Below are 20,363 nucleotides of genomic sequence, written 5' to 3'. Positions count from 1 at the left end.
TTTTCTTGACATTAAAAAACCTACTGCAGAGAACAAATAAGAACATTCTGTGACTGCAAGCAGCAACAATATGAATTATCCTGTGTTTTAACAGTGACAAGAGCATCTGATCCTCCATGAAAACTTAAAAATAATCTGCAAAGATTAATACAGCCAACATAGCAAGAGCCCTAGCAGCCATCAATTTCCTAACATTGCAAGGAGCTGAAAGCCAACCATTTCCCCTATAGTTAATTTTCAAATTATTTTCAATGTTTACACTTGAACGCATAATCATAAGGTAATCAATGACTCTGGCTAAAATGCATCTATGTTTGATCTTTCTTTAACAGGTTTGATTAAATTTTTGAATTCAAAAGCAAATTATTTTCATGTTTGCAATGAAAAATCTAAAATTTATGGCTTGAGTACTTTTTGGCAACAGTCGTTTTTATTCATTTTATGAAGACCAAACGAATATTGTGAAATAACCTATTCAGTTTCTATGATGTTCATTCTAAGATGGGCTTTATGTTGTGATTGATACAACCTTCAATGGAGCATTCAGTGTCAGAGAAAATAGCTTAACCCATTTTGACCCCCAAATTTCTACCACAAATTCATATTTCATGAAGAATACCAAGGACTGTGGCATAACAGCCTGAATGCCTAGCCTGTGTGTATCATTTTCTTGAAGTACATCAACCAGATAAGCAGGATTATATGTCGACTGAAGATTTAATCAAAGGTCAGACCACTTCTTCGCAAGCATAATGGATCTCTGTCATGTAAATAAGCAAAGACAAAAAAAGCCCTTGCATGTGATTCCAAATAAAGCTAAATTCAATGACCATGTTTCACACAGACAATCTGTTACAGTGGAATATACCCCACTTCAATTCCACGGATGATTAAGCATGATAATTAAGGTTTTTGGACATTTTCCATGGCGGCACAGACACAGCAGCTGGTGACATTCATGCGTTTGAAACGGAGGAGTGAATCCCCATTAATTTCAATGATCACAAATTCTGTTTTTGGCAAAATTACAAAATGAATAAAAGTGCTAAACAAAGGGGCCATGTGTACTGTGTTCCCATTACACGCAGTCTAATGGGACTTTATTTATCTACAGAGACAAGCTCTGAAAACAGCCCCTACACTTCAAGCTGGTGGTAAGCTTGTGTTTGAATCACTTGAGGTAAAAAAAGAAAAAAAAATCAACAGCCTTTTAGCAACAGCTCTCCCAGATTTTCTTGAAAGTTGTGACATGTTGTAGTACATATGTTTATGAACATTATGCTTATGCATACAATATGTCATCTGTATGTTAAGTTGCCAGTATGTTATATTCAATTTCCATCAGTCAAATTGCAATGCAGTTATCACAACAAATCATTGAAAAATACAAATATCTTATTTCAAAGATGAATTTTTACTTGACGCTTGCTAGCTTCTCAATTAAACAGTGAGTCATCAATAACACAAAGCAGAGTTTTTCTATCAGTATATACTCTGTATAATGGAAAATTTATTGTTCAGATTTGCTTACACAAGCATGTCTTCAGATTTTCTACAAGGCAGGGGGTGATCATCAATCATTTTTTAATATTCTTGGCATATTTGCACTCATCCTTTAAAAGCCAGCTTTGTTGAGCTTCGGTTCTTGTCATTAGTTTGACCTTGTCATTGCTGGAAGGAAAATAAATGCAGTAAGTAACCATTTGGTTGACTGATAATTCTCTCCTTTTTAGCAACCTCCTTTATTAACTCTGCCTCCTTTCCACCCACCCAGTGCAAGAGTTGAAAAACAGGGATGAAAATACTAGCCAAGGCACAAATGTCCTTGTTCCTTTCTTCGCCACTCCAAAACATCAATATCCCCTTGCGACAGTGCCACTTTCACTAGCAAAAGGAATTTTGCATTGTTAAATAAGAGCCCCAAGGATACTTGATGGAACCTGTCATTTAAAGGGAATGTTAAGATCGGTACAGATTGGCAGTCAATCCATTTCCACATCTCCATTACAATGCAAACACCGCGGTTGATCATAATATGAAGTGGGGCAAGCACACAGAGGATCTTTGGGAAAAAAAAGTAATTTTGCTATTTTTACAGCAGAAAAATTGCAGCGCTGTTGTACAAAGGAATGATTCGATAGATTATATTACCTGAAGGTGTGGCAATGGTGTGAATGTATAATGGCCAGTGAGATCAGAATTCCTTTCCCCAGCATTTGTGCAAACTGCTCATTTTGATAGGATGACAGCAGCACTATTCCCAAGAGTGGATGTATCTTCCAAGAGGTTCCAAGTGAAGCGTGAAGCCAGGGCATCTCATGTGTACAGTTCTATGTTTTGGAGCTGGATATTAATCATTCTGGGACACCGCTATTTATTTTCCTCCCTCACAACACAACTGCAAATGTTCGGAATTCACAAGATAGGCTGAAAACAATATGAATATGGCCAAAAAAAAACTAAATTCACCGAAAACAGCATTCCAATATGCCTACACTGATAATTATTTTACCCTGAATTTGACTCCATTTCATTTTACTCAGAGTATTTCAAAGAGAAGTCTTAAAAATGATATTCCAATAGGATTAAATTTTTTGACCAAAGATCCATGGATATTTTTTTCCCCTCCAGAATCAGAAAATGACTTCCACCAGTATAATCCTCTCAATTTAAAGATTACCTCAAGGGGACTCTTTCTCTAATGAAGATCTCAGAAGCAATTAAATCAATACAAAGTGGGAAATCCCCAGGTGCGCATGGGTTTTCCAGTTTATTTTAATAAGGAACCTTCCCAGCTTCCCCCTTGGGTGAATTATTCTTTCAGAATCCCTCCAGTGGCAAATGTCCCCCACCAACTGTACGCACGCACGCACGCACGCACTCACGCGCGCGCACACACACACACACACACACACACACACACACACTAATTCTACCAGTCCTCTGTACCTGCAATGCCAGGAAGCACTGGATAGTCGGCTTCTCCTATTCTTGTCTGCCATTTTGTCGTCTCCGTCAGCACTACAGGATCACAGAGAGCAGCAATCTCACCTTCAGACACTCTTCACAATTATGAATAAACTCTTCACAGCTAAGGTTTATTCATAATTAACCTGAGATAGTAAATCAGATAAATCCAGCTGCTCCTCATTGTTTTCAAAAGCAGTTTACTGTGTACCAAAAGAGACTTAGTAAGATTTTGGTGTGAGTAAGCTGGCTCTCCATAACATGCCTTTATGTGTGTTTAGAAAGAACTGCTTTGTTCTTTAAATTTGTTTTCAGTCCTCCTGCATTATGTAAGCTTGCTGTTTTTTTGTTTGTTTGTTTGTTTTTTCATTGATTTTGTACTCTACAGGAGTATAATAGATAATGGAGTCTGATGTTCAATATTTACCCAAATGCACCAAATAATTTATTTTAAAATAATAAATAAATAAAAATAAAAACTTGCAAAAACTAACTGGCAGGAAAATATGTGTTTCAACTAATCAACAACTCATGGTCATCAATCAAGATGTTGATTTGTGGCATCAGATGCTTTAGTGCTTGGCTACTACCAAACCTGAGTCAACACCAGCCCCTATCAAATAAGACTGAACATCCCTAGATGAATTGCTCACAACACTCATAAACTCATTTAAAATAGAAAATGTCTGTAAAATGCAGGCCTCATATTCACCAAGATTAATTTTATTATTCTATTATTTTATTGTTTCTCATAAACTAAGGCATTTGATTTAAGTACTGTCTTAAAGGTACTGTGTTTTTTTTTTTTTTTTTTTTGGTTTGTTTGTTAGTTAGTTTGTTTGTTTTTTTTAACTGTACCAGTCATATCATCACATCTACCATAACGGTTCATCGGGGCTTCTGGGTGTGGATGGACTCTATGGTCTGGTATCAAATCCCGACTGCTAAAGCTGATTGTGGCTGGCAGCCCCACAGGGTGCAGCAAAATTTGCATTAGCAGACATTCCAGTTGCAGTGATGCCTATGTTCCGTAGCGCAACAGTGACCTTTCCTCAGGTTAATCGGCACCAAAATCTGCCTGCACAAGCAGCACATGAAGTGTCCTCCTCTGATTCAACATCTGTGCAAGCTTCATTGGTGGACTGCAGATAGAAACAACAGCTAACATCAGATATTTTAGAGAACGTATACTTGTCACTCTCACAAACTGACAGAGGGTTGCAGTGCTGACCACAAACACAATTCATTTGATGTTCCAATTTGGGTGAAAATGAGCATAAAATTTTTAAACAGGGAAAAAGTTAACAGTATTAGTTTATGCTGTCATTGTTTGTACGAAAGGCCAGTCTGATTGGTGTAGCAGGGAACATACCTGGTTGCAATATTAATAGCCACTGCTTATAATTTGGTGTTTGGGGAAGGTTGGGAGTTGGGACTCTTCATTCCGATGAAAGCAGGATACTGCCATGGTGTGTCAATGCCTAGTTTCTTATCTTCCTTCTTTTTTTTTTCAAACTCTTTACTGAAGACATACAGTATTACTTCTTGTAAACATATCAGGCAACTTTTCAAATTCGACAAAGCTGCAAAGATACCTGAACCTCGCGCAAAATTTACGAACAATTCTTTCTTTTTTTGATTTTGCTGGGTGAGCAAACTTGTCCATTAAATGTTAATTGAAAGTACCCTAATGTTATTCATTTGGGTCATTTCAGTATCCACCATTTTAAGGTCAAATACAACAGGATACCCATAATATTTTGGATCCTTCAGAAGTAATGTGTTAAGAACCAAACAGAATGACATAATGAAAAAATGATAATATTCGCACAAAGACGTTAACCATTTGTTTACACTCCACCAGCTATCTTATCCCATAATCCTTTTCATTGTGTTTTCATCACACCAGAAGGAAGTGACGAATGTACACTTCTGCAAATTCCATGGAAACGGCGTACTGCGCTTGCAACGACGCCAATGTTAGTGCAAAGGGAGGAAAATCACTGACATTCACTCCACAACAGTTAAACAAATAACGTTGCTGTGGCGCTACATAGCATACATACACTGTTATTCAGTATTTACGTTCTCCCAAACTGAAACCAAGCTGGTCAATCATGCTCCGTACTCCTGATGCAAGGGCAAGGTAAGTTCGGTTAAAACTGCCGTATGTGGAGTAAGCTAGCTAATGTTATGATGAGATGCAGTGTTAGCTTGCTAGCTATGCTACTTCTTAATCTTAGCTAGCCCGATGCAAATACATCTCTGATCTCCCCATGCAATCACACTAAATCAGGAATGTTCATAACTTGCTATCTAGAAAGCTTCTAACTAACGTTAATCTTGTTGTCAACCTTGTTACAGTAATTTGGCTAACCAGCTAACTAATCGTGATGTGTGATATCAGTAAGGCGGCGTTAAATTAATATTAGTAAACTGGCGATTGTATAAGTTTAACCACCTTGATGTCTAACTTGTGTTAACGGTCGCTAGCTAGCCATATAGTGCTGGCAAATTGGACGACAGAAGTTGCAAATGAGAGGGAAAGATTCTTGTGACAAACGAAGCGTCTAAATTGGGTTATCTGACATTAAATAACTTGAAGTTCTGTTCATTCATCAAAGTATAAATCATGCACCCAGAGACAGCCAAACGAGGCAGATTCAGGACAACGTCACCAACGTGGAGAAGCACTTCGGGGAGCTGTGCCAGTTGTTCGCTGCCTATGTGCGCAAAACAGCAAGACTTCGCGACAAAGCAGATCTGCTTGTGAGAGAAATCAGTCTGTATGCAGACACTGAAACGCCACATCTGAAGAATGGCTTGAAGCACTTTGCTGACCAACTTTCCAAAGTTCAGGATTATCGTCAAGCAGAGGTGTGTATCCCTTAGCAGCTAATGTATGATGATGGAAATCAGTGAATAAAATAGCCTTACATTTATAGCCACACTGAAAGTGCTCTTGTAGTCAGAGGTGGACATTCCAGGGATCAGAAAGTAAAAGTCCTGCCATGTATTTCATCCATCCACAAAATCCTGGGATAAACTTTTACTGTCTGAACCTGGATTGTCCACCTCTGCTTGTAGTAGCTGTACGATTTAACCTTTAGAATCAATGTGGTGTGAGGATTTGTTTCGAAAGACACGATTGTCCCGTTTTGGCCAAGCTTAATCAAAACTTAGTCTTAGATGTTATTTGTGATTGTAACTTTTTACATAGAATGTCATCGTGTATTCCTGATATATTTGCACTAATATAATTTTAAGCCAACCAGTGTAATACTCAGTTAGTCGGTGGAATGTGCTGGACTAAATTAATGTAATTCTTTAGCCAGCCAGGTTATTTATATATAGGCTACTCTTCAAGTCCATCTGACTGTGGGAGGAAACCAATTATTCTGATTTCTGTATGCACTGTACTTGAAAATAGCATATTTTCAGAAGCAATTTACTGATCCGCTTGAATTTCCATCACAGGTGGAAAGGCTTGAAGCCAAAGTCATAGAACCTTTGAAAAGCTATGGAACCATTGTGAAATTGAAAAGGGTAAGCAGTTGTGTCTAAATGTTTATACATTAAGCAAATACGTCTTTGTATATCCTTGCATCCAGTTCACTCCCAGTGGTTTGTTTTGCTAATTTTGTAAGCAGGGCTAATACATAGGCCTTCTGTGCCTTTTTGATGATATTGCCCTTTTGTGTTTCTGAGAGTAGCAATGATGTTCTCCACTCTTGTAAGTTACCCTTGGTCAGAGTGTCTGTTAAGTGAGTGTAATGTGAATGTGATTTGTGTGGTTTGCAGGAGGACCTGAAAGCCACACAGGCTGCAAGGAACCGGGAGGCCAAACAGATGCAGCAGCTGGAGAGGATGAGGCAGAGGAACCCCTCAGACCGACAGATCATCGTATCCTTAGTCTCCCTCCTCCTCCTCCACCCTGACACACTTTCACACTGTGGGCTAGAGGGAAGTACTGCTCTGCCTTAAAAGCCGAAAAAAGTGCCCCGATTTGGACTCTTAACGGCCTTTGACTTCTTGGTATAAATGTTTTACTCCAGAACCATGTTGTCACCGGAGCAATACGCTTCAGTATATTGTATATTACAAGTATTTACAAAGGTAATGTAGATATGTTGTCGATTGTTTAAAATAATATCCTTGACAGTGTGTCTCAGTCTCAGGTGCGTTTCTGAGGGACATAGCGGTGAAATGGTGATGTATTTTGTGTGCAGTTTTGTTCTTTCACATGTTCATTTGTCCATCACATTTGTCCATCACATTTCAGTGAAAAGGTATTTTCAGGCAAAAAAATCTTTAAAATATCAGGGACTTTAGATCCAAAAACATTCAGACTTTTCAGATGTTCTGAGTAATTTGTATTGTATTTGAGTTTGTAAGGTACTGTATAATGTATGTGTACATGTTCTAATGTTGTGACAGGCTGAAAGTGAACTTCAGAGAGCCACAATGGATGCCACACGCACTACTCGGCAGCTGGAAGAGACAATTGATGAGTTTGAAAAGCAGAAAATAAGGGACATCAAGGTCAATTGACTAGTTTTTGGAGCATGCAGTTGCCAGTCTGTGCATTTGCTCATACAGCAGAAGTAATTGTAAATCAGTAATGAATGTGTCTGAAACTATGATGTGACGAGTGGTCATACTTTAATTATATTATTCATATTTTAAATATATTTTACCTGTGTCAGAAGACACTAGCAAACTTGGTAGATATAAAATATCTAATTCAATAATGTACAAAACAAAAAGTAGTCTTTGAGAACAGGTAAGTCAGAGTATTTATAAATTGCGTATTAATTTTTTTATAACCAATGATTCCAAATGGTTACACGTTTTTTTTTTTTTTTTTTTTGGTTGATAAAAATTTTGAGTCCTGCTTCTTGGAAAACCTTGGCCTTGTTCTCTTGTCCGTGGTGTATATGTCTGGTTCACAGAAAATCTTTGGTGAATTTGTGACGGTTGAGATGACATTCCATGCGAAAGCTTTGGAGGTTTACACGAATGCTTACCAGCACATGCAGAACGTGGACGAGGAGCAGGACTTGGAGGTGAGCTCTTGCTGCTGTAAGGATTGGCCGGTGCGTGCTCTGAACAGCTGGGCTGTTTACATCAGGAGTGCACCTCTCTGGTCATGGATTTAGTGCCCTCTGATAACTTCGGGTCACATAATTGTTCATTATAATTGAAGATATTTCAAGTCCACCTTAATCAGTTCCTGAATGACACTTTCTACCTCATCGGCTTATTGGCTGCTTCTAATCAGCTTTTCAAGATTTATATGAATAAATTCAAGTTTATATCAAGCACTCAAATAGGTTCTTTGCAGCTTGGCTAAAATGACAGCTTATATCTAGTCAAGATCTAAATCCTGTTGTTGCTAACAGTTTTTACAACATAATCTCAAAAATAATAACACGTAGTAGGATATTCTTTGTATTGAAAACCACCTGAAATACTTGACCAGAGTTCAATTTGACTCGTTTAGTGTGCTTTGAAAGGCTTGGCCTATCTACTGAGTTTGCTGGATAATGCTAATCTTGGTAAGCCAATCAATTTGTGTCCAGGTAGCTCAAGCCAGATGATTTGCAATTACCATGTCTTAAGTAATCCCACTTTGTGAAATAAGTAAGGGATAATCCACAGAAAGCTGTGCAGTTATATGATTTGTGAAGGCGAAGAAACATCCGTTTTATTTTATATTGTGCCAGTACTTCTTGCCTTGAGCACAGTGGTCTGGGGTTGTACGTGCCATAGGAAGTGTAAAATAATATTCAACATTATTTTGAAAATAATAATAATTAGGAAATATACACACTTATAACCTCTATAGGTGTGACGTCCCTGAACAGGCTGCTTTGGAGTTACTCAAAGTGTATTTTCTTGCTTTAGACCATAAACTCGCAAGTGCCCCAATACCAGCCATTACAAAGCCAGTAGGTTGTCGGAAACTTCCGTAAGCATCTAAAGGATATTTCGTTGCACACAAAAACCGTCTGGGCCAATCGAATACATACACCAAATCTGAAATTATTTATGTTATGTTTAAAAATGTGTATCTATAAAAAGTGGACCATCCCTTTAAAGTTGATCCATAGCTGAAGACCGCCTGGAATACAGCACCTCCCGGATCACGAGTCTGTGCCCCTGATGTATACAGCCCTTCTGTGTTCTATTCATGGTGATGGATGTGACCTCTCCTGGCGTGGTTTTGGGGGCTGTGTCTTTTTTTAAAGTATTGATCTGTCTCCCATGGCCATTTTGAATTTAAAAGGACTGTCATTCATTCTGAGGCCTCTGGGTTATTGACAGATGAAGTGTCTAACGCAAACAGAGATGAAAACCATGGGAGATTGATCCATTTTAAAATAGCACAAACCCCAGTGCTTGCTGCAGAACCTGATAAACTGGCTGTGGAATAATCGTGCATGTTCTCACGGGGTCCGTCTCCCTGCTTTGAAATGGGTTTCGCAATGCATTTTTAAAGGGCTCTTTTTTATTTATTTTTTAAATGGGGGGGGGGGTTCTTCTGAGCCTCTGTGACATCGGGTGAACTCCTATACAGCTGTGACCAGTGGGGAAATGCCGGGCATTCAGTATCCCTTTGCCATTTCATCTCTGAGTCTAGCGGCTTAGGCCATGGAATTTTGGAGAAGAGATGGTATATTTTTTCTGTGTCAATTAGAAGACTCCTTACTAACATAAGATGTCTTTATTTTTACCTTTATTTATTCAGAATAGGCTCATTGAGATAAAAAATTTCCTCTCGCACGCACACAAAAATCTGTCTCTCTTAACTTCCATACTTGTTTGAAAGTTTGTGGACTTGCTGTAGGTTGCAGGGTTTTGCTGTGGGAGAGTATAGCCCTTCGTACTGTTTTGGCAGGTTTTCAGGAGCTGGCTGCATCCCCCTGACTACCAGTCTCGGTTAGAAATAGTTCGTGCTAATTCCAAAACATCACTGAATCGGACTGGTTCAACCCTGAGTAAATCAGGGACCTTGCAGGTAAGATAAATGTAGACACCTTAACACCAAATGATACTTTTTCCAGATTTCTGTCCAAATCAGTTAGCTCAAAGGCTAAAATTTATGAATTCACTTGCCTCAAAAATCTGAAATCCAGTGTCTGTTGATTAGATTTTATGCTTCTAGTGCTTTTAATGGACAAAAAAAGTCTAACATGAGGTTTTTAAAATAATAATAATAACAATAATAATTGACTGGATTTATGGCTTCTTGGGATTTCATTGCCCTTTACAGTGAAGAGGGAGAAGCTCATCGCAACTGTTGTCAATGCATAGCACCACCTGAGTGATGTACAGCAACCACTCTGCACGAGGAAACTCAGCACATGTAATGTGGAATATACATTTTATTTTATTTTTTGCGACCAAATTATTATTTTCCATTTCATATAGGGTAGGTTAGTATATTTCTGTCATAGAAAATTTCATTCCTAACATTCGTTGACCAAACACCCCACATCCCATTCTCCCCTCCAGTCCCACCCACCACCACCCACCACATCCTGGTTCCGGTAGAATATAGATGATGTTCAACAGATTATACAAGCAATATATAACCTCTCCAAAAAAAATTTATTTCAAAAATAAAATTAATTTTAGAAAGCATTTTTACATTTTTAGCAGCATTTGAAAGAGCTTCTATATATTGTTTTTGGCATTATTTGCCCTTGCAATCGACAGTTCGAACACCAACACATTACCAAAATGTCTACCATTTATTAACACAGTGTTCATGTGGAGGTTTCTGCCTTATTACTAGTATCTTTTTGGCTGCTGTAATACCAGCGAAGATTGCCTTTCTCTGATTAATCAATAGAGGAATTGAAGCGACATCATTCAGTAAAATGATGTGTGGGATACATGGATCCAAACTCCCAGCTACTTTATATCAGACAAATACCATACTTATGAGGCATATTTCAAAATAGAATGTCTCTGCTGAACAGGGGAAGCGATTTTCTATCTGTGCTCAAGGTACTCGCTCTTTATCTTCAAACCATTTTCCAAAGGACAGAACATAAAAGAAATATGACTCAAAATTGGGCAAGTTTAATCATCCACATTATTGTTTCCAGATTATTATAAACACCAATACCTAGATATCTAAAATTCTGTACATTTGGAATTACAATGTCCAAATTCAAATATATCATAGACTTGTTCAGTGGCAATAAAGATCATTTATTTCGATTGAACTGAATTCTTTAAATATATCTAATACAACTGGAAGTGTATGTGGAACATCCATATACAGTAAATAAATCATCTGCATAGAGGGAAATGTCATGAGATGTTTTCTGCATATTTCTTTATAACTGAAATTCTTGTTTTTTTTGTGCTAATAGTTCTAATGAAATGGGGAGTAATAATGTTCTCTCCTTCCCTCTGAAACAGTCTCAGCCATTTTGGCGGTGGTAACGCTGACCCCTGATCTTGTCAGATATGCTCAGTCTAACCGATGCTTGTGTAGGCGTCCATATCACCTTCAGTGTTACAGGCCTGTGTTCGTGTCTAATGAGTAGTGTGGAACTCTTCCATGTCGATGTATCACAGAAAGCTCTATGGTCTTAGGTGTCACACAACCCAGCCCTTAAGAGATCAGAGATCCCAGGGCTGTTCTTTGGTAGTGAGCATCCCTCAGTGGCCCTGTGGTAATTGCCTTACTGGAATGCTAAGCGTTCCATGTTGTAATTGCCTTACTGGAATGCTAAGCGTTCCACTGAGCATCTTAATGTTTACGGTGTTGTCTTGAATAAGAAGCGCCTAATGAATGGCTGCTTTACCATAGCAACCAAGGACCCCGATCCAGCAGAGGAACATAGAGGATGATGAAGATGACGACGAAGAGGAAGATGACGATGACGATCTTGAAGATGTCACAGACGATGACGATTAATCCCAAACGTGTATTTGAACCGAATCGCCAGATGTATTTTGAAGCCATTTGTATTTTATTCTGTGCATAATCTAGGAGTATTCCTGCATATCATACAGTGTTTTATCTCTGGGCACACCTTGACGTAATAAACTTTATATTCTTCCAAAATCATTGTCGTACTTCAGGTTTGTAAATTGAAGTATTAGGACATTTTATAATATTAGTTAAAAAAAAAAGATGTATTTGTGAGGCACAGTCGTGGAGTACCTCAGGGTCTTTAGCAGAAATTGTTTCCAGAGCGTTTTTAAGATCCTGGAAATTGGTTTGGTGTTCTTTACATTCATCATTATTAATGCCAGACCACAAAGCAGGAAAGTAGCTTCTACTTCATCAGGGTTGTAAATGGTGATACATGGGTTGCATATTTTTGCTGAGGTTTATCTAGGAAGCTTGACAAATTCCCTCCCTCCAGAGGATAGGAATTGAATACACCAGGCCTCCAATGTGTCATAAAAACCTTTTCTTTTTCAAACAGAACTACCAACCCATTCACTAACTCTTCCTAAAGTTGCATCTTCTATTGCAAACTTCTCCTTTTAAACTACTCGTATTAGTTTTGAGTGTTGCGGTTCCATCATTCTGTGCGGTGATTGATGGATAATCGGGACTGGTTCAGTGCAGGTTCTGTGCAGAGAGTAATAATGAATATGGGGCTGGTTTTACAGGGTGGGGGCATAATGTGACGCAGGTCATTGACTCCAGTCTCGTCTCCGCGCATTCTGAAGAACCCGGGGACGATGACTCATCCGCGCTCACACCGAGGATGTGTGTGAGTGAGTCAGAGAGATTCTTTAGCTGTGATTTACCTGCAGGCCCAACCGTTTCTCCGCAGTCCCTGATGAAACAGAGCTTGGAAGACTGCAGGCTGCAAGGAACTAGTGGATAATCAGATCTGCTTTGATCTTTTATGGCCTTGAGATTACAGCAGTGCCGTGCTTAATATTCATGATGTGGATGACACATACCACCCATTGTTGGGGGCTTTGCTACATTTGACTATGCAGTGTAGCTGCCTGTCTGAAATTTTAATGTTTTGCTCATTTTCTGATCTCTAAATTTGAAACTATGAAATTAAGTCTGACCACATCAGGGTCAGTGCAGCCACTGAGCTCAAATCAATTTGAGACACTTATTACAGTCACTGCAATTGCTGCACATGCATAATTCATTCTGTGGGAATGAAGGCGCACAGCAAAAGATCTACTGTCTGACAGCTTGTCACTTACAAATGTACCTTCCAGTTTTTCTAGTGTTTGCACCAAATTTGCAGTGTCCTAAAAGCAATTAAAATTCTATTTAGTAATAAATGACGATACAAGGCATTTAAAACAACATACAGTATAGCAGAAGGGTTTTGAGGGAACATTTTGGGGGTAGCTAATCAGCTCAACCATTTATTTCTGACACTACTTCATTCACACTGTCCCTGGCCGCAAAACACATCACAGGTCACACTGACCTCACGCCACAGAACATGAAGTGGTTAAGATTGATCTCAATGAGATAAGTCGTGTTTGACTTCTATTCCATTGCAATCGCATGTAATTCAGCCCTGTTAACACACCTCTTTATCTTTAGTATCCGTCCCATCTGGTGGTGGACTAGATAATTGAACAGATTAATTATTTCTCGGTTTCTTAGTGCTATTAAAACTGCCATTTCCCCACAGGAATTGAAAGCCTTTTGATAAGATCTGAAACACCACACAGGGATGCCTTTCATTTTGAGTGTACAAATTTGGCCATCAGCGTTAGAATGATGCTTTCTCTTTCTGCAGGAACTTTTTCATGTGCATACACTGTCATCATCAAAGAGGTGCATTTATAATACATTTAATGAGACCAAAAGAACAACCACAGTCAGCAAATACTTCACTCATACATATATATGAAGAAGTCAGCATACTGCACAGTACCTGGTTACCCTGCTGCTCTTGATATGCAGTGGCACTTCCTCCTTACTGTCAACAGAGGGCGCTAAAATACAGATATCTAGAAATTTTGTTTCAGCTAGATTGGGGAAACCTCTGGTATGGTCCCTATTTATTTATTTATTTATTTATTTATTTATTTATTTATTTATTTTAAGAAGCTGGCTCCCAGGAATGAGTAATAATAATCTTGATGTAGGCTGCACACCTCTGTGCAGGGCCTGTTATAAAACATCTAGCTTATCATTTAAGGAAAGTGAAATGTGTTTGCATTTGCTGGGCAATGGGCTCCTGGAATATCCTGGAAAGCAGAGCATCCGCAGCTGCAGAATCTCGTTTGAGTTTTACCACGGTTATCTTACTTGTCCCAGGAGTTTTTCGTCATAAAACAGTACAACGAGTGAAGGTTCCCACGTCGCTCAGCCATCAGCCACATGCAGAGTTGAATATAAGTTGACCTCCAACGAAACCCGCGCTTTCGTTTGCTGTTGTATTGTACGACGTGTTGAATATTAATGTAGCGCTTTCTTGCCAGCTACACGCCGGCCAGCTTGGCTAGCGCGTGAGTCACAGTGAGTCATTATTATGAGCGCTAGCCTCTGATAGAGCCTAGCAGAGCCGCGAGGGTCGTCAGCGTGCCCTTTGCTGCTTTGACAGAGGCACTGTTTCGCCGGGTCTGGTTTCATTTCTACAATTTTGCACAGCGGCTTTTGTGTGGTGAAACCTCGAGTCGGTCGTTTAATTAAAATACGGTTTCGCCTTCACTGAGTGAAAAAAAGGTCATAATGAAACACAAATATATAAATAATAAGTATATATGAAATAAGTATGTATTAAATAAATCAAAAAAGCTCTTTTCACTCCGTGTATGTCGTGACTTTTGTGGGTGGAACGGACTGAAGTGGAATCATAAGTGTAAAAAACAGTACAAAGTCCGCTTGCAGAACTGCCAACGCAGTCCTGGTGTCTTTAAGTGTATGGGCAGTGGAACTGAGCTGGGTAAATGTTCCCTACTTCTGTTGTTTTCTTGTGCCAATCTAGGCACAGTTGCAGGTCTCAGGGATTTAGACCTGGAGTCAATCAACATTTGTCTTTAATTTTGTCATTAATATATTTGCATGTGTTTCTTTTTTGTTCAGACATTAGCAAGTTAATTGGTGGAGATTGCTAAGCCTGCCAAACTCTGTATAGGAAAAAGGCGAACATTGCTTGAATTGTGAGTCATAGCTGAGGACAGGCCTTAATTTCTCTCATCTCTGGCACAGCCCTTTAGACAGTCTTATTTGTCATTAGACAGTTCAAGGTCTTACCACTGCACCTCTGGCCATATGCTGTCATTAAGTTCCAACATGGAGAGTGACAGCAACTGTGTCAAATTCCCTCCATTTGTCATCAGCATTGCACAAGCCCCCATCGGGTTGTTCTTACTAATCTCTCTTAATGGGGTTGCTAATCATAATATTTCTGCCGTCCTGGATTTTGTCTGTACATGCTCCGATGAGTATCGCTTTTTGTGCATTCCCTTACCTCCTAATGTCAGGACACCACTGACAGCTCAAACAACTGTCGCTGCGGTTAAATTATAGGTTATACTCAAGTAACTACGGAGGAAGTAATCAGTAATTTCCTTACACAGACGGGGGCGAACGCAGGACCTGAACGGCCAGGTTTGGTCTTGCTCTGACCTCCCCTCTGTTCGTATTTGGCAGTTGCCAATTTCCGCTGTTGAGTGGATGTTTTGCTAAGTGATTACGACATTCCTTCAGTGAAACCAGGTTGTGGCAGAGAGCATTGCGCAAGCTGTTATCTAAATCAACCTGTCAGGGAAATCTCTGGTTTAACAGCGCGCTAGAGACAAACTAATTAAGCTTCTCTGGTAGCAATAACCCATTGTCACGAAGCAGTTTCGGTAGCTTGTATTTGTATCAGTGAAAGGGTACATGGTTTCCAGTGCAAGAATGAAGCACCCATTTTCTGCTTCACATTGTTGCTCAGAATTCTAACATCAATATTGCATGTAGGAGATCCAAACAATGGTTACAAAGTGCCTTACAAAGATTAATTTTTAATAATTTTCAGTTTTTGTTGGCCAGTTATAATCACTGGCCTGTTCAATCACTTAAACATCCTACATTAATTTTGGAGGGCCCATTGTACATACAGTCAGCTGGCCACATCTTTCCATGCCGCAGTTTGCCAGCTGGCCTGCTGCTGGAGGTGCAGGATACTGCAGGTACCAGACCGACGAGTGGAGTCACTGACGAACAATGAGGTGGGGGCTAGTCTTCTGATGGAAACCCCCCCCCCCCCTTGATTAGAGTCATTAAAGGCCAATTGTGTGTTACCCCCTCACAACTCCCAGAATCAGTTTGGGTCAAAAAGCACACCATTAAATGCCACTAAGTGCCTCAGCTTTCAATTCTCTTGCATATTATCGCACATCAAGACACTTAAGGAAGCACTGGGTGCAACAGCTGTGTCTGAGGCAGGATTTTAACCTGCAGAAACCTCGAAGACATGAGAACAGATTCCTTATCTTGCGCAATTATTAATCTATATATCCTGCACATTAACGGAACCCCCTTGTCCTTGGGTGATTAACTTTGAAGGTATATATGATAATTATGGAGCAGTTCTGGTATTGCTAGGCAATGCTTTACATGACATTAATCATTTACACTTCATATGCTTCTCTTGTGAAAATATGGGAAGATGTGACAACACAAACACGTATTGTGAGTGGGATAAGATGGAAAGTCGTTTAGGTTTAATTGAGCACCTTGGAGAAAATGCTGAACTCCAGCCAGCAAAGGTTTGGTAAAAGCTTTTCTTTTAGTTTGAGAGCCCTCTTGTCTGAACATTCTGTTCCTTCGTTCAGCACGTAGCGTCGCGTTCACAGAGAGGCGGATGGACAGTATCTGCCTGGTTACAGGGAGTTAGATGAAGCAGCGATAGCTGACCAAAGGGGCGTGGCTCTCCTGGACTCTGGGACTTTTGTGGCAGGGGACGCTCCCCCCCACCCCCCACCCCCCCACCCTACCGCTTCTCACAAGCTCGGAGGGGAGGTGGCTCCGTTCCCCTGGGAACTGCCGAAATCCGAAGCGGAATTGAAAGGCGAGAGCCCACCGCTGAAACTCTAGACCGGTGGCTGATGCAGAATCAGCAGTCACACACAACTTTCCCTGTGACCCGAGACAGGAGGGAGGCGCTTGGTAATGGTCAAACTAGTTCCTTCAGACTTTTCTCAGCATTCGGCTATGGGTGTGTGTGCGTATGCAAGTGTGTGGCCTGTATGTGTGTATATGTGTGTGTGTGTGCATGCATGTGCATGTGTATGCAAGTGTGTGGCCTATACGTGTGCGTGTGTGTGTGTGTGTGCATGTGCAAGTGTGTGGCCTGTATGCGTGCGTGTGTGTGTGTGTGTATGCAAGTGTGTGGCCTGTATGTGTGCGTATGCAAGTGTGTGGCCTGTATGTGTGTGCGTGTGCGTGCGTGTCCTGTATGTGTGTGTGTGTGTGTGTGTGTGTGCGTATGCAAGTGTGTGGCCTGTATGTGTGTATATGTGTGTGTGTGTGCATGCATGTGCATGCGTATGCAAGTGTGTGGCCTGTATGTGTGCGTGTGTGTGTGTGTGTGTGTGCATGTGCAAGTGTGTGGCCTGTATGCGTGCGTGTGTGTGTGTGCGTATGCAAGTGTGTGGCCTGTATGTGTGCGTGTGCAAGTGTGTGGCCTGCATGTGTGTGTGTGTGTGTGTGTGTGTGTACATGTGTGGCCTGTATGTGTGTGCATGTGTGGTGGAGGTGGAGGTGGGCGTGGATTCCACGGCAGTATTGTGATGAAATCTCACAAGTGTGGGTTGTGAATGCTCACAGTTGCAGGGTGCAAACAGAAAACCACGCACAGCACAGCAGATTCCGTTACGCGGTGCCACGGCCTCTCTAAATCACCCCACTGTGACTTACAAAACATGCCAGAACACACATATTTCACTCGCAAAGCTCGTAAAAGTACAGTCCAGCCTATGTCGAAAGACCAATTAATCGCAGCTGAGCTCTGTATTACTGTATGACAAGACAGAGGCTTTATGTGAGCATGATCATGATTGGGAAAATTCATTGTGGTTTTGTAAGAAAAAAAAAAGCGGGGCTGACTACTATGACCACACACCTTGCATTTAAATTCTTACTTGCTTCTCATGATTGTTTATGGTGCCATATGAACTCAATATGAAATGCTGTTTTCTAGTGTGTGTGCACATGTGCATATATCAATATTTCTGGCATTCAGAATCTGTCTTTCTTCTCAGTTCTTGTGGGTGTTTATGATCTATAGTGAATTTACTGTCAATAGATCTATTGAAAGGTAAATATTGCATTAACAGGCTATTTCAATACACTGTAGTCGTAAAAAGAAAAAGTAGGAAGCATAGCATGTGTGGCTATTTTTGATCAGGTAAAGACCAATGGTCCCTGATATGTTTGGGCTGGTGTTCCCCAATGTGACCCCATTTTTGTACTGCTAATATCTATGCAAATTATAATTTCAATCCCTGCCTATTCATGACAGTTACAGAAGAAGTATCGCTGTTGCAATTATTTGTTGAGAATTTTTCATGCTGTTAGTTAGTCATAAAATCCCCTGTTGCTTTCAGCATCTGGAAATATGGGCAGATTCTCATTCTAAATGTGGCTGGACTGTTTCTCATCCATCGGCAATAAGCGTGGTGTTCTAACCTCTGTACTGGCTGCAGCTGACACTGGTGCCACGCAGCCACAGTGACGCACTAATGTAAGAGTGGTAGAGTGCACTGCTTTCTGAGGGAGAGAAGCTTGTTGCTATGGCAAATCCTATTTCATCTCATTCGAATTAACTGAGCACATTGATTATATGGTATGTTCCCGCTTCTGCTGCCAAACGTTTGTGGAACAAAATGTACTGCTGCTTAAATATTCGTAATACCTGTCCTTATGATTGCTTATTGAGCAACTCAAATGGAGATGCATCAGGATTTTGGAATTTAGTTTTTACAATATACATCTTTAATATTTTGTTTGCAGTTTTTTGGGTGTAGTTGCACACTCATATGGAACTGTACAAAGCACAGTGTATTGTATGTTTTGTAGATTATTTCTTCAACTACATTCCCAAAAATACCCACAATCAAAAGTAGGTTGTATATGAGGATATACTTTTAAAATATCAAACATTCAACCATGAGTTTTTAATTTTCATAGATTGGTCCATGTAAATGACCAGAAAATTGGATGGTTTAAGAATCTATCAAAAATCTCATATATTTACAGCTTAATACGTCTAATCATCCACTTTCCCTTGAGCTAATTCTTCAGCAGTTATAGATTTTTTCGATATTTAAGTTTGAAGTGCAGTTCTAATTAATTATGCAGGCGTACTGGTATGTGGAATTACACTTGATAGTTTTCTTTTCAACTGCACGTCCTGAAAGCTTTTATACATGAATGCAGATGAGTTAGTTGTGCTTTAGCCAAATTAACAACCCCTTCAACAACTTCACTTCACACGCAAAAATGATAAAATGGTGGAAGCATCACCGAACCAAAATGGCCATCTTTTTTGTTAAAACACTAAGGGTGACTGGCCTTCTGTAACCTATGAGTCAAGCATTACACCAAAGGTCGAAGGTCTGTCTATTGATTAGGTAGTTTACTCTGATTCCGTCTCTACAAATGAACCGAGGCATTACTTCAGGTGTTGCTGAAATAACGGTTCCCTTTTGTCAAGAAGAAGCCCAAGTCTTGTATCTATCTGGACACAGAGTAACAAGGTTATGACATTTACCCCAATTTGAATCAATACATTTCTGCTGCATTATGGGGGGGAACTAGCCTGCGTGTTTCATTCCACAGCTGTGTACGTTTCTGAAACGTCTCAAATTTGACCCTGAGATAAGATCATATTGCAGCAGTTTGTATGGCAAGGTGTTGCAAGCTTAGCGCAACTGCTCCATTGCTATTTGTACAGCTATGGTGCTGTAGTCAATGAGTAGCAATGTTTTTAAAGAGCCCTGCAGTGAAATGTATCCATTTTTGTATAGGTTTATGAAATTGCCGAGAGCGATTTTGCAAATCCATCCTGCTTGCCTTTGTACCAATATTTACAGCAGCATGTGTGGGAACAGTCTGAACACCATCAGTTGAGTGGTTGTGCAACTGACCCATTTGCCAAGAGCAAACAGCCAGACTTCTGAGAAGGAGACTTCTGAGAAGGAGTGTGCATTGTGCCCCATGTGCTTCTCTTTCTTCCTCTGTTGAGCAGCACCGCAGCTCCAGGACTGGGCTTTTTGTCCTTTTTTTGTTGCCGTTGCAGAGCAGTTGCTCAGACCCGCTCATGTGCATTTAGGTGCTGGACCCCTACATACTCTGTGATTACAGTGTTTATTGAACCTATTTAATAATTATATAATCTGAAATACAATACTTCAGATGGTGTGAAATTATAAGGTTACAT

At 40.0% G+C, this 20,363-nt stretch overlaps 1 protein-coding gene and 1 long non-coding RNA gene across 4 annotated transcripts; one reads left to right on the top strand and one right to left on the bottom strand.

Moving 5' to 3' along the window:
* Positions 1–1,490: 1,490 nt before the first annotated feature.
* Positions 1,491–4,821, bottom strand: LOC118234713. Its single transcript, XR_004766705.1, has 4 exons — positions 4,340–4,821; positions 4,014–4,109; positions 2,950–3,021; positions 1,491–1,671 (listed from the first exon to the last, which is right to left on the bottom strand). It is a non-coding gene; the product is annotated as an uncharacterized LOC118234713 (long non-coding RNA).
* Positions 4,810–12,055, top strand: cibar1 (CBY1 interacting BAR domain containing 1). 3 transcript variants are annotated; one of them, XM_035431489.1, is made up of 9 exons: positions 4,860–5,113; positions 5,610–5,844; positions 6,445–6,513; positions 6,769–6,870; positions 7,140–7,145; positions 7,405–7,509; positions 7,920–8,033; positions 9,869–9,988; positions 11,798–12,055. In XM_035431489.1, exons 1-9 carry the CDS (start codon positions 5,085–5,087, stop codon positions 11,903–11,905), a joined length of 888 nt encoding a protein of 295 aa, XP_035287380.1. In that variant the 5' UTR covers positions 4,860–5,084; the 3' UTR covers positions 11,906–12,055. The 3 variants fall into 3 exon arrangements, with proteins under 3 accessions (XP_035287381.1, XP_035287380.1, XP_035287379.1); XM_035431488.1 differs by having other exon boundaries at positions 4,866–5,113; positions 5,592–5,844; XM_035431490.1 differs by lacking the exon at positions 9,869–9,988 and having other exon boundaries at positions 4,810–5,113; positions 5,592–5,844.
* The last annotated feature ends 8,308 nt before the right edge of the window (positions 12,056–20,363 follow it).

The sequence above is a fragment of the Anguilla anguilla genome, chromosome 8 (assembly GCF_013347855.1).
Source record: "Anguilla anguilla isolate fAngAng1 chromosome 8, fAngAng1.pri, whole genome shotgun sequence".
NCBI classification, from domain to species: domain Eukaryota; kingdom Metazoa; phylum Chordata; class Actinopteri; order Anguilliformes; family Anguillidae; genus Anguilla; species Anguilla anguilla.
The sequence above is the reverse complement of the archived record's forward strand: the minus strand, read 5'-3'. Positions and strand labels throughout refer to the sequence as shown.

What these genes read in the sequence shown, in the direction of transcription:
- cibar1 (XM_035431488.1), top strand. Translation starts at nt 5,085, where the DNA reads ATGCTCCGTACTCCTGATGCAAGGGCAAG. An exon ending in ACTCCTGATGCAAGGGCAAG is followed by an intron (nt 5,114 to 5,591) that starts GTAAGTTCGGTT and finishes CATTCATCAAAG; the next exon opens with TATAAATCATGCACCCAGAG. An exon ending in GTAAATCAGGGACCTTGCAG is followed by an intron (nt 9,989 to 11,797) that starts GTAAGATAAATG and finishes GCTTTACCATAG; the next exon opens with CAACCAAGGACCCCGATCCA.